Here is a 13,422-nt window from a genome sequence, read left to right as displayed (position 1 = left end):
CCTAAAAAGAAACAACGATTTTCAATTATATATATAGAGGCTCCCAGCGATTTCACGGAAAAACTAGGAGGATCTTTATGTTTCCAATATATGTTGCTACTATTAGCATAAGCAGTTTTTAAAAAGCCAGGAAAAAGTGAAAACATTTTGATATACAAAGATGAGTTCGATTGCAATGTTAAATGGTAGTATCATGATGTGATGCAGCAAAGGGGAGAAGTCCCACTCTTATCATCACCACCAACCAAGTGACTCCACAAATGAATTCTGTAGGTCACAGATTCGAAACTTATATGATATGCGTTCTAGGTACCAAAACGTTATATTAGACCAAATGGTGCTCACCTATTTAACCTTTATTCCATCATGTTTTGATGCATAATCTAAATATTTAGGCCAAGGGACATGAATATTTGCATAATTACAAAAATGTCATAGTAGATAAAAGTAGGACATATCGTGTTGAGTATACGGATTTTTCCTCATCACCGAGAATAATATTTTCGGTTTGCATTCCATTAGCGTCAAATCATATTTTTGCTTTGTAGTCGTTTTCAGTAAGGCGGGGTTTTTTTTTTAGCAAGGCTTATAGAATATGAGCATAAAAGTAGCAACATCACACGACTGGAGCGGCCCCTAAATCTGTGTGAAATAAACTGCAACATTGAAACATGATTCAGACAAGACCCACACCACGCTTAGCTAGAGATTGCCTCATAGTTCACTACTAGCTACTTCACTGCCGGATGGCAGATGTGAGCATTCACTTTGACCTTTGCAGTCAAATACATCACTTTTCTATTCCAAATTATATGCCAATATGCTGGATACTCTTTAGGCAGTGTTGCATATGTGACTTGATTCAACAATTAGAGGATATGTTATTTACCTATAGTTTTATGATCCTAATATACAACACATAGTTAGATATGGTATCATAAATTTCCCGACTACAATTGGATCTAGAGATTTCGAAAACTGAACGGGTGTCATACTGTCACTTGACAACAAAGTAAGATTATTATATATATCTGGTTTTTCAAAAGAAAAAAACTAACCATATTGATGAATTGATCTACTTCAGCCACTACAAGTTTTCTCCAGACTGTTTACTTATACTCAATGGGAAGTGATATTCATACAACAGAAGTTGATAAATCTACCAATGTTATACATTTAATACTTGTATAGTATTTTATGAAATGTACACAGTGTGGTAGATTTATTAAATTATGTGGTACGATTCTCACTCCTATACTCAAACATCCTAAAAAATCCCGATTACATTATCTAATTGGAATCAGCAATGTTAAAAGCCTAAAATGTCCCCATGTATATATAAAAAGTGATTAAGAATAAACTGTCAATTCAATATCACCCTCAAGATAATTAATTGCCACCTAAATACATTTGGATTAAGCATTAAAATATCCATAAAATGTCAAAGTATAGTCTTAATTCCAGGATGCTTATCAAATTGTCAAAAAGTTATCAGAAAACTGGAAGGTTTTGTAAGCTTATTTGCAGCCAGGGTCAATAAACGGCAGCCATTGACCAATTTAATACTAAGTTCACTGTTGTTTAGTAACTTGGAAGCCTTGAATGAGAATACATATAGATCCTATAATTATTCCACTAATTTCATTCACTAATATTGCGCAACAACCATATAACCAGAACAAAACATGCCAAGAAATTGCAAGACTATTGTCCCTATTAGTTGTAGACAAAATAGGAATTCAATCAACAAATGGATATAGATATATTATCCGATAAAACCGGGTATGTTCATACTTATCGTCACCAACTTCTTGGATTCCCTTAATTTCCTTCTAATAAATCGAGTCACTACTAACAGAAAGGCCAATAAAGTAAAGTATCAACGAAGACTAATGCTGCAATATACATAACTCAGATGTCTCACTGTTAAAGTTAATATCACCCTAAAGGTGAAAATCGCACATCGGTCATGACTCATGCTATACAAAGAAACTCTAAATCAGAAGATAACGTAGCCTTATGATGTGAGATATATTTCAGCATAGAATACAACGAATAAAAACAGAAATATATGATTAGAGGTTTAGAACAAATCCTGACCATCCTCCTCATCATCTGAGCCGATTTCATCATCAAAGATGCTGCTCAATGCCCTGGCCTGTTGATCTTGGAACTTATTAATTGCATCTTTTGCATCAAATACTAAGGCAAACTTTGCAGCCTTGATTGCTTCCTTTCTTTGAACAGAACTGTCATGCGTTCCTCCTTTGCTTTTGTGAAGCTTTTCTTGCTTTGTAGATCTGGCCCTCCTATTAGCTTCTCTACAGTTTAGCTGATCAATATACTTTTCATGTAAAACCATGTTTTTAACCGGCTTCAGAACTGGAGGGCTGATAATAGGTGTTTCATGTGAGCTACTAAATCTTGAATGGCTCTTTTTACGAGCTGTTGAAGATCCCTCATGCCATTTTTTAGGAAATACAACCTTAAACTTAGCACAGTCTGGAGTCGTAACTAGTCGTTGAGTTGGATTTGATGTTGGTTCCAGAACTAAAAAAAGGTCTGCTTCAGAATCCTTTTCCACTTTAGACTGCTTTTGCAACATGTGTCTTACAGTTCTTTGTAATATATGGCTCTTCTTCTTACGGTTACAAGGCCTTTTGGCCTTCTGAAATGGAGAATCGAGCAGTTTACTTGGAGACAAGTTGCTGTTGTGTGAAACTAAACCTACAGCTCTGGAACGTGTCCGAGGTTGTGGGGGAGTTAATTGACAACAATGTACTTTGTTAAAACATTCCTGCGCGGATTTTCCAGTCACCTAAAATGCAAAACACAATTAGCAAATTTATCGTATAAATGATTACATTGCTATAGCAACTTTAATTATGTAGAACAAAGAAAAGATATTCAGAACTTGCTTGATTATAGTAAATTACCATCCTAGAAACCTTCTTCCAGAAATGTGGAGTAGGTTTAGCAGTTAAATAAGCTCTCTCCAGTGCTAACTCTTGATCCTTAGTCCAACCTTTACCAATCCCAACACCTTTCTCTTTATGACCTCGTTTTCTTTTAACCCCAACCCTTTTCGCCAGTCCTTCAATATCTATTTCCTTTTCACATAACCTGTCATCCAAAACATGACATTCTTTGACTAACAAAACCTCTTCATTCACCTTACCATAAACAACGCCTTCATCATCTCGTTCACTGTCATCTTTCCTACATTTCTCATTCTCTTTCACTTTATTCTTATTCAATGGCTTGACCCTTAAACATTTAGATACTTCTCTAGTTTTACAAACACTCATATTTCCAGTTGAATCACCATAGTCAATCTTTTTTGCAATTATATCATTATCTTTGCTACAACTACGTGTCATTCGCCTTCCTAGTTCCCCTGTCATTTAAATTCCAATTTTGAATCAAAATAACTAGCATTATGTTTGCATAGATATCAATATAAATACATACATAATATATTGTAAGTTTGTAACTCAAGGCTAATTAAGATTGAAACTTTTTCACGAAGAATACAAATTTAAAAACTAATAAAAAACTATAACCAACACGTTAAGAAGTACCAAGCTTACTGTTTCTATCAAGATTATATTTTTCAAAAACTTGTTATTTTGGGTTTTTGATACTTCTCTTTCTTCCAGTTGATAAGAAATGTGATTGAACTCGTACTTTTCTTTGTTCTTTGACTAATAGGCTTTTCGGGTTAACAGAATCATGGAGTTTGATTTGATATGTTTACTGCCTCTTACCCAAACTATATGGTACCATTTTGGGCTCTCTAAATGCATGCTATTTTATACTATGTATGTGACTTACATAAGTATGCCATTTTCATGAAGAACAAATACGTGACAATCTTCCAAATGTGCTTCTTGCCCAAGGCTCTATGAGCCTGGGATAGGTCTTTCACTTCGCAGAAATGAGGGAAATATTAATAGGAAACTTAGTTCCAAAGATATAATCCCTGCTTAGCTTGGATAAGCTGACAATACTAGGATCAAAGTTCAACAGTAATAAAATGTAAGAACATAGCTAGACTATATATCCTCGACACTAAACTTTCTTCTACCATAGGAATTTGGATGCCCCCATCCTATTACAACCTAGAAAATTAGCCTTCCAACCTGTTGACCCATTTAAACAGATTGGTTATATAGTTCATATACAAGTTTGATGATACTAAACCCTTAAAGCAAAAAGAGTTTCATTTAGATTCAAAAACTGTCTTCCTGAGAATATATATACTCAATCATTTTATGTCAGGTTGTGGTTGTGTAATAACAGTGTAGTTGTGTGGGAACACCTTAATCCCATGTACCGCATTGGTTCCCATAGTGCGACCCACATCACAACAATGCCCTTTGAAACAACTTATTCCCATAGCCCCCTAGATATGAGGTTCGAATCCACGCCCCACTATTGTATAAGGGGCTTCATCTGGTCGGCCATGGGATCGAGGTTTTCCCCCGTGGTTAATATGTCAGGTTTTAGTTTCTTGAGCCCTAATTGGGTAATCTTTTCTTGACAGTTGTCTACCAGTCTGAACATAATTGTAGAAACATTTTGGCTGGCTATACATCTAAGTGACCGAGTTGATAGTGCTCTAAAATACATGCCGTTAGCAATGGAACCCTTGACTAGATCAGATGTAACAATTGAGGCTATCTAAGATTTTCATTATTTGTCCCCGGTGGAAGCACAAGTGTTTCTCTACAACATTGTGCTTAAATTTATACAAGGTATATATACCATTGACATTGCTCATATCAAAACAAAGCCATATTGACAGTTGTTGCAATACATAACGCAAACAGAGAAAGCGACCTTACTGATTTCAACGAAAGAAAAATCATATCACAATCGGGGAAGCATATTCAATATAAATGGGAAACACTTGATGAAATTACTTTCTGCTAGATAAGATATATATTGATATTTGATATCATTAAACCTATAACATATTGCATTTTTATAGAATATCTCTTCATGTCTTGTGGTATCAAATTCGGAACAATATATCTTCTATTTTTACTTTTCCAATTCAATGCATCTAGGAATCTAATGGCATGATCATGTTGCTTCTAATGTGTTTTTTTTTAATGGATATCAATATTCGTTATATGTATAATGTAATGAATTTTAGGCATAAAGGCATAAGTATAAGGATAGAGGCATAAGTAACTATTCTTCTTTCATAGAAAGCTTTTAACTTTTAGGCATTTTCACTTGACTAGCTAGGTTTAAACCAACTGGCACCTAAAACTAGAATGTGTGTGTGTGTGTGTGTTTACTAAAGGCTAATCAAGATTGAAACTTTTTGAAATACCCAAAACAAGCATATACTAAGAATACAATTTAACAAACTAATCGAAACTATAATCAACTTAACGAAATGAAAGAAGTGTCAAACTCACTATTTCTTTCAAGATTTGATTTTTCAGAAACTTGTTCTTTTGGGTTTTTGTTACTTCTCTTTCTTCTGGTGGATACAAAAGGTGATTGAAGGGGGTTCGACTTTACCAAGGGGGTTTTCGGGTTAACAGAATCATGGGGTTCGACTTTTCGAAATCTTGGAGATCTACGGAAAATAACTTCCGGATCAGGAGGTTTAGTTGGCAGAGATCTGGTAGATCTGCGGAGAGTAATATTGGGGAGTTGGTTTTTCTTGCAAGAATTTCTTTGGGACATTTTCACAAACAGATGGGGATGATAGAGGGAAAATTTTGATGTTCAAATTTGAAAAAAAAAAAAACCGTACAAGGAAAAACAAGAAGGAATCAGGGCATATATCATTTGGGCCTAGTAATTTCATTATTATAGACTCATCAGTGAATCCGACATTAATTGGCCCAAATAAAGTATTGGTCCAATGGTCCCTGAGATCTTTGGAGCTTTTATAACTTTGTCTTCTTAAAAACTCATGGTTTTTGAGGATCTTCTATCAACTACTATTATAATATGGTACCATATTATTATAAAGTCTAGATTATATATGTTATGAATTATTTTATTATAAGAGTTAGATTGGATAAGAAATGTAAGAGGTGTATATGTTCGCATGTACTAGTACCAGCTCCTTCTACGTATACCAAAGTAGGAGCACCTAAAGAAGAATTTGGTGTCTTTCTGGCAATAATAGAAGGAATCGTCCCTACCGCCGTAGAACAAGAGCACCTCGCTCTGCCCATTCACAAGGACTAGATTGTATGTCCAAACATCACATGCAAACAGATGTGGTCACTATCATAGGTTCTCAAGATATTGTCTTAATTTACTTAGAGCTTAATTTATACAATGGTTTCAATCAATGATTCATCAATCGCTATCAAGATAGCGTTTGTTTCATTTTTATTGTTCATATATCAGTATGCTACAAATTAAATGTATATTGTAACAAAAAGATATTTGTTATTCTATCTATATCTATATTAAAGATTAACAGAAGAGTAATATAACTAGAGAAAAAGACACTCGTAAATAACTTAGTTTTATCTAACAAATTTTCTAGTCAAATATATATTAATCACAAATTATCTTACATATGACATTTTGTTGCTTAATAGGCTCATATATGAGAGGTAATACTTCGTATTATATATGTACCCATATATGAAAAACATATAAGATCTCATTTATATTTTAGATGTGTTAGACGAAATTATGAAGAAAATGTTGGGATAATTTTGACATAAATGGGTTTGTTATTAATTAGTGTCTAATGTAAAGTTTTAATTAAGTCAATCCAGTATGTGTCTAGTATTTAGTTTTGTCTTTTAATCAATGTTTTTGCATGTTAATGTCCGTTATCTGCTAAGTCATTAAGTTTGGTTAATTAGTCTAAGAAAGAAGTAGTGGTCAGTTTATTAGGAGTGGAGATATAGAAGTTGTGGGTTTTGCGTAAATTGTGGAGTCATGGAAAGTCCTCTATGTAAGTATTTGCCTATTTAAGGCTTATTTCTTATCAATGAAAGTGTGCAACTTTTCCATTGAAGATATCCCCTGTATTTTATAATTTATTCATTGCTCTTTTCATTATACATACATATACATATAATTGTGAGGGTGTAAGTGTTTATCGATCGAGGGGCCTGAAACCATCAGAAAAGTCCAGTTAAAATTCTCATTTTTAACTTTCTCTCACTTTGGAAAAAAGATGTATTATAACTTATCGATTAAGTGTGATTATATGCTTAGATTAACTTATCACAACAAAATTATTAACATTCCATCATCCTGCAATTAGTGAAACTTTTTCAAGGTTGGTATACCCTCACAAAAAGTGGTTAGTGGTTACTTATTCTACAGTCCATAAACAAAAAAGTTAGCTTACTAAATCAATTGTTAAGATTATATCTGCCTAATTTTTGGAAAAGGATTGCTCAACAAAATCCATGTATAAACGATCTATCATCAACATAGTTGAGGGCCATGAGGTTAATTGTGGTACCCACTCGAGGTCATAAAACATTATCTATAAGTACATTAGTACAACAATATGTAAGATTTGCTTTTAGAAAATGTTTATCGCAACTTGTAAAAAAAAATGTTTTTTCTTTGTTACCCTACACGTACACAGTACAAACAATTTTAGTGATCGGGTGTTCAAACCTAGTTTTTTAACGCAGTTTGATCGTTCATATAGTGAAAACAAAACTATTCATATTGAAGTTATCTCAGATAACCTGAACATCATGGATCTCTTTTCGTTTAATTATCTTTTTTCCAACAAGCAAATCAAACTTAATGTACAATAACTAAAAGCCTTATCCAATAATAAAAATACAAATTAAAGCATGATATGAGTTGGAGAAGGCAATTGCATCACCAAAGTACAAGTTTGTACGAAGATTCCAAGTTAAACCACGAGCTATTAGACAAAGACATCACTTGTTTTTCATATATATGTCTAATACTAATAGGATTTCCACCATCTTTAGAAAAAGCAAAAAGGTTCAATTCCCACCCAATTGGCTCTTATTTTCTTATGTGATATGATTATAATGACACTTGATCGATCCACAGCCCCATTTGTCCCAAAATTTGCAAACACGTACCTAATTATATTTCACCCTTTAATCATCTTTTATCCATCTGATTTGATTTGATTCGATGGAAGTGTGCCAGATAAGGTTAGTGTCCATAGTAATGCAAAAAAACATAATGTATGAAATGTTAATACATAAATTATAATTGTTAATTTGTTATAATTAGAAAAATGGTGTTTAGTTGTAAATTGAATTGTTCATATCATGTTTTACCACTAAAAAAACAGACCTCCAGAGAATGAAAAATCAGTCGTTGTTAACTAGTAAGTTACTAAGTTTAGTCGTAGAAAGTATCAACCTATATAAAACAAAAAAATCAATCATCGGTGTTCATATCATCATTTAATTTTTATGGTGTTATCAAGGCTAATACCTAAAATAATCATATAAATAAATGGGGTGCGTTTAAATGGAGAATGGGTCACTTCGATAAAATCATACAAATTATACAAAGCTAGTGATTTATAGTTGTTTCACTAATTCATGCACTTGTTTTGAATTTACTCAGTGTTACATAAAGATATATAATATAAATCATAATTTTGTGGAAATACAGAGAAACCTATTACACTAATCAACTCTTCCTAGAATATATATACCGAAAAAAGTTTTCAACCTTTTGTACTTATATATGTCCTTATATATATATATTTTTTTTTTTGGCAATGATGCAAGCACTAATAAAGCATATATAGTTTCGTCCACTAAAACTTTTTTTAAAACGATTAATTAAACATTCAAGAGATAATATATTATATAATATCAAGTAATAATGATCATTGAACTTGTAAATTAAAGCAATCTTAATCATTCCTATTTATATAAGTATCCTAAAAGAACCGAGTTAGCAAAAAAAAAAAAAAACGTTGGACGGTTAAAAGTACAATATTACAATCTAAAATTACAGCCAAAAAAAGCATACTCTAGATTCCACTCGTGACTTAAGCCTAAAATTACTACCAAAAAAACCATACTCCAGATTCCACTCGTGATTTACCTTAACTACGAGGACGATAGAATGTTCAAAAATCCACGCCGCTTACCAATGGGATGTGAGAGAACCCCCTACACACGAAGGCATGATGGTATGGTTAAGATTTTTAAAGATGATCGTTTTACAATGAATTTCGAAGGCCTTGTGCTATGGTTAAGATTATTACAGTGTAAGAGAATTTCAAATATATATAGCTAAAAGAAGTAATTTGAATGCATAATTTAAATTAGGCTATGGGAAAATATTATATATTGCAAACATCAATCACTGCCTTCACATTAATTTTCCCATATGATAAAATAAAAACTCAGCCACCTCCCTGAATGTGAGGTAGAATAGCAGATAACCATTTGCTGTTAAAAACATATTAGACAACTCCATAAATGTTTTAATTACGACATTTGTAATATTATGGATCTTAGTGGAGTGCACATCACAACCAATTTAGAATCGATTACACAAAGACAGTAGGAAAACGTCAATAAAGATGATATCAGAGTTAATGCAATAAGTTAGATTGCAATAGATTTTATACTAATTTTTAAAATACAATACTCCGTATATAGGAAGTCTTTTAAAAGTGAAAAGAATATGAAATTTCTTAAAATGTATTTATGTCATGCTCTAGACCTCTATGAAATTTAAAGGTATTTATGTCATCGGGGATCTCAATTCCCATCCTCATATCCGATTCCCACTTACAATCTCCCGTCGGGGAATTAGATTACATCCCCATACCTGTTCCTGTCGCGTATCAAGATCTCCATCGGGTAATTGGAGATTTTTTTGAATAAACATTAATTAGTATAAGTAAAAAATAGCTAAGACAATGTGTAGTTCGACCTCTTTTTTCTATAAAACATGAATATTATTTTATATACAAACTAATAACTTTATTGAATAATTGATAAATAAAATGTGATACATAAAAAGTGGAGTATTAAATAAAGTAATGTAAAAAAATAAAAAATAAAAATTTAATGTGAATATATTAAATATATATAATTTTGTCGGGTTCGGGTACGAGGATCAGGGATTTATGGTTTCTGATACACGTCCCCGTCCCCATCGAGGAATGAATTTACATCCTCATACCCGTCCCCATCCCCGGACAACCCGGGAATTCTCCGGTTAAACTGTGTTCGAATATCGGATTCTCCATTGGATGCGGGTATTTATGTCACCCTGGCCTACCTGCAAGTCTTAACTGCTTAAGTATATTGTGATTCAGTTTGTACTATGATTCATTTTAAGTACTTGGATGAGTGATGAGTTCTTAAAAAGGGCTTGCTTGTGCTATACAGAAATGTAAACTTCGATATGTTGATTTTTATTTATATTTCTAAAAAAAGGTTAATTAGTTTTTATCTGAGCTTCAAAGAATATTTATTTAGGATTATTAAATGTGAATATAATTAATTATAACCAAATATTTATATTATGTAGGGATCTCGTAAGGTGTCTATGTCATGTAAAGAACTTTTAAATCCTGGATATTGAATATACCCGTGTATATGTAACAACCTTATAAATGTCCACGTGTAAGATTTTGATTGATTAAGTACATCTAATAAGCGGGATTTGAAAGTTCATTACATGACATAAACATTTAACAAGAATTTTACATAACATAGATATTTGTTCATACTTATTTACATCCACATGTTTTTCGAGAAGGCAGGGTAAAGCAACTAAACTTGTGTTTAAATTGTTTCTAGTTGTTGCCGATTCCTCTGTTTTGGAGTTTGCTAATATCGTCCACTTTGATTATTTCCTTCTTAATTTCGCGTAATATATTTCTTCTTTTTGAAAATTAACACATGCAAATAGTTGAACTTGAAACCTTGTCGATCTTATAGAGGTGAACTGAAGAACATAATGAAAGTATTTGATGACGAGACATAATAATAAGAATTATTATTATTAAAGAGATTTTGAAACACGGTCTATCACTCTATCTATTACTCCGTACATTATTATCCGAATTAGAATACCCGGAAATACAAACAATAGAAGTTAAATATTAAGTGATGATTTGAGAGGGAGTAAGATAAGATGAACTTCCCAATAAACCATCCACTGACCATTGTCTTCCACGTGAAGTTTGGTGCACCCGACCCAGTGACCCACAACTAGTATACGTACAATCCTTAATTCGTTAATCTAAATTTTGCTTATTAAAGGGCTAAATTCATGGAGACAAGTAATAGAAGACCATGCCCCTTGAAGATTAGGATTCGATCCTTGAGGCAAGCGGAATTTTATTGATAATTCGTCACCATGTATACGGATGCTTAGGGGGTTTTATCTGGATTTGAAGTAACTTAAAGGAAGGGGGGTACCTAGCTAGACGATGGCTGGTTGTTATAATAAAAAGTACTTGTATATTCAAATTATATATAAACACTAATCTTAATACTCGTATGATGTACGGTAGTTATATATATTGTATCATAAAGAAATTTGAATATGCCTCATACATGATTCGTAGATATAAAATAAATTGTGGTTAAAGTAAAAGTCGATGATCAAAAATAAATTATAATAAACATTAATGATAAATACTATGGGATTTGCTAACTAGTGTCCCTAGTGCACTAGTTAAGAAGCATTTAATAAAGCATTTAATGAAGTCCAACTTTCTTAAAATATGAAAATATGTATTAACTATTCATTAAAAAATAGAAATCAATAAGTTGAATTAATACACATTATATACAATTTTTTATTAATAAGGAAATAACAAGTTCATCAAATACTTCTTTAACTAGTGCACTAGGGGCACTAGTTAGCAAATCACATATAATATATGTTTAGTTAGAGTTTTAGATTTACCTTAAATTTTTAGAATCACATCAAAATAGGAACTTGTAAGTATAGTGGATGACGGCAAATAGTCTTGTGATTTCCGAACGTAAACTCAAATTTTTGAAGTATTCATGTTAATAACTTATTATTATAAGTAATAGGAGTTAAAAAATTGATAAAGAAAAATAGATAATTTATTAATGAGAAAATCAAATAAGGTTATAATGTCTTTTGTAGTAATAAACCAATTGTTAGAGTTTAATTCTAAGTTTAATTTGGAAATTAAATTTATATACAATTAAAAAAGCTAATTTAATAAAATAAATTAATTGAAAAGACACGTATCGATCAAGGATTACGTCATATGTCGTTTCAAGAACATATCAATCATGTTTTAGTTTATTGGTAGATATATAATTTCGAGTATAAATAGGGGTTAATAAACAACATATATAAGCAAAAGGGATAATGTGGGGGTGGGTGGAGCACTTAGAGCAGAAACACCTTGTTTGATTTGATATAAAAATTAGGTCAAGGAATAACAGCACTTAAGAATTTATAGGGCTCTACTTTTGTATATGCTATGTTATATTTTAACAATTCACTTAAGAATTCAAAGAGCTCCTTTAAATAATTAACCAAACCAAAACAACCTAATAATCAACCTAACATTATGATGATGATACTTGTCATGTTTTTTAACTTTTAAGAGAATATTTAGGCTAAATTTTAAAAGAATTAATCATATTTTTTATTTTACTGTTATAAGATATGTTTGAGAAAGTGTTCATAAATGACAATGCTAGCGTTTAGCTAAAACTTTTATTTATAATAACATGTTTGAGAAATTAGTTGTATATATGAATGAAAAACATAAGCTAAGCTACTTCAATAAGTTGTGGATAATAAATAACACACTGAATATCGTCAGCTAAATAAAATTTTATTATAAGGGGATAACATGATCAAAAATATTTAAGAATTTTATTATAAACGGATTTAAACACAAAATTCTAAATTTTTTTTTTTCTCTTCGTTAGAAACTACATTATCCACCTTTGATCGGAATTCATTTGGCTATGTGCTAATATTTAACTATTTAAGTATTGAGCAACATTCTATTAAAACTCTCATTATAAAATATTACGAGTTAACTAGTAAAATAGTAGCCTTTGGGCATCATCGAGGTGAGGGGTTCGTTATTTAAACGAAAAAGGAAAAAAGAAAAGAAAAAAGTAGTATAGTTTCATTTCGAAATGGTTGAGTTTTACTTGATGTTTATCTTCATGGACAGGTTTATTAGTTAGCTAAGATCATGACAATTATCATTTACATTGTCATGTCAAATATTATTTGTTGAGTTACATCACGTATCAATTAGCCATACTACAGGTATTTGAAATGTGATTCTTCTTTAAGTATTGTACGATCTTTCAGTTTTTATAGAAGTTTTAATGAAAATCATTTCTTCCCAAAAAAAAAAAAAAAAGAAAAAAGAAAAAAAAAAAAGAAACAAATTAAACTACGTATCAAAAGTTCATTTACTATAATGTGCAC

The 13,422-nt window shown here is 31.6% G+C and overlaps 1 protein-coding gene across 1 annotated transcript; it reads right to left on the bottom strand.

The window, feature by feature from the left end:
• Positions 1-1,872: 1,872 nt before the first annotated feature.
• LOC122589794 lies at positions 1,873-5,749 on the bottom strand. The gene is made up of 3 exons (XM_043762117.1): positions 5,433-5,749; positions 2,937-3,397; positions 1,873-2,818 (listed from the first exon to the last, which is right to left on the bottom strand). Exons 1-3 carry the CDS (start codon positions 5,704-5,706, stop codon positions 2,084-2,086), a joined length of 1,470 nt encoding a protein of 489 aa, XP_043618052.1. The 5' UTR covers positions 5,707-5,749; the 3' UTR covers positions 1,873-2,083.
• Positions 5,750-13,422: the final 7,673 nt, after the last annotated feature.

Source organism: Erigeron canadensis, chromosome 2 (assembly GCF_010389155.1).
Source record: "Erigeron canadensis isolate Cc75 chromosome 2, C_canadensis_v1, whole genome shotgun sequence".
Taxonomy (NCBI): Eukaryota; Viridiplantae; Streptophyta; class Magnoliopsida; order Asterales; family Asteraceae; genus Erigeron; species Erigeron canadensis.
Note: the sequence above shows the minus strand (reverse complement) of the source record. Positions and strands in the feature narration are given on the sequence as shown.

Excerpts from the sequence above, each read along its gene's own strand:
- LOC122589794 (XM_043762117.1), bottom strand. The coding sequence starts at position 5,706 with ATGTCCCAAAGAAATTCTTGCAAGAAAAACCAACTCCCCAATATTACT. Across the intron at positions 3,398-5,432 it reads ATCAAATCTTGAAAGAAATA|GGGAACTAGGAAGGCGAATG; the intron begins GTGAGTTTGACA and ends TTTAAATGACAG. Across the intron at positions 2,819-2,936 it reads GGAAGAAGGTTTCTAGGATG|GTGACTGGAAAATCCGCGCA; the intron begins GTAATTTACTAT and ends TTTGCATTTTAG.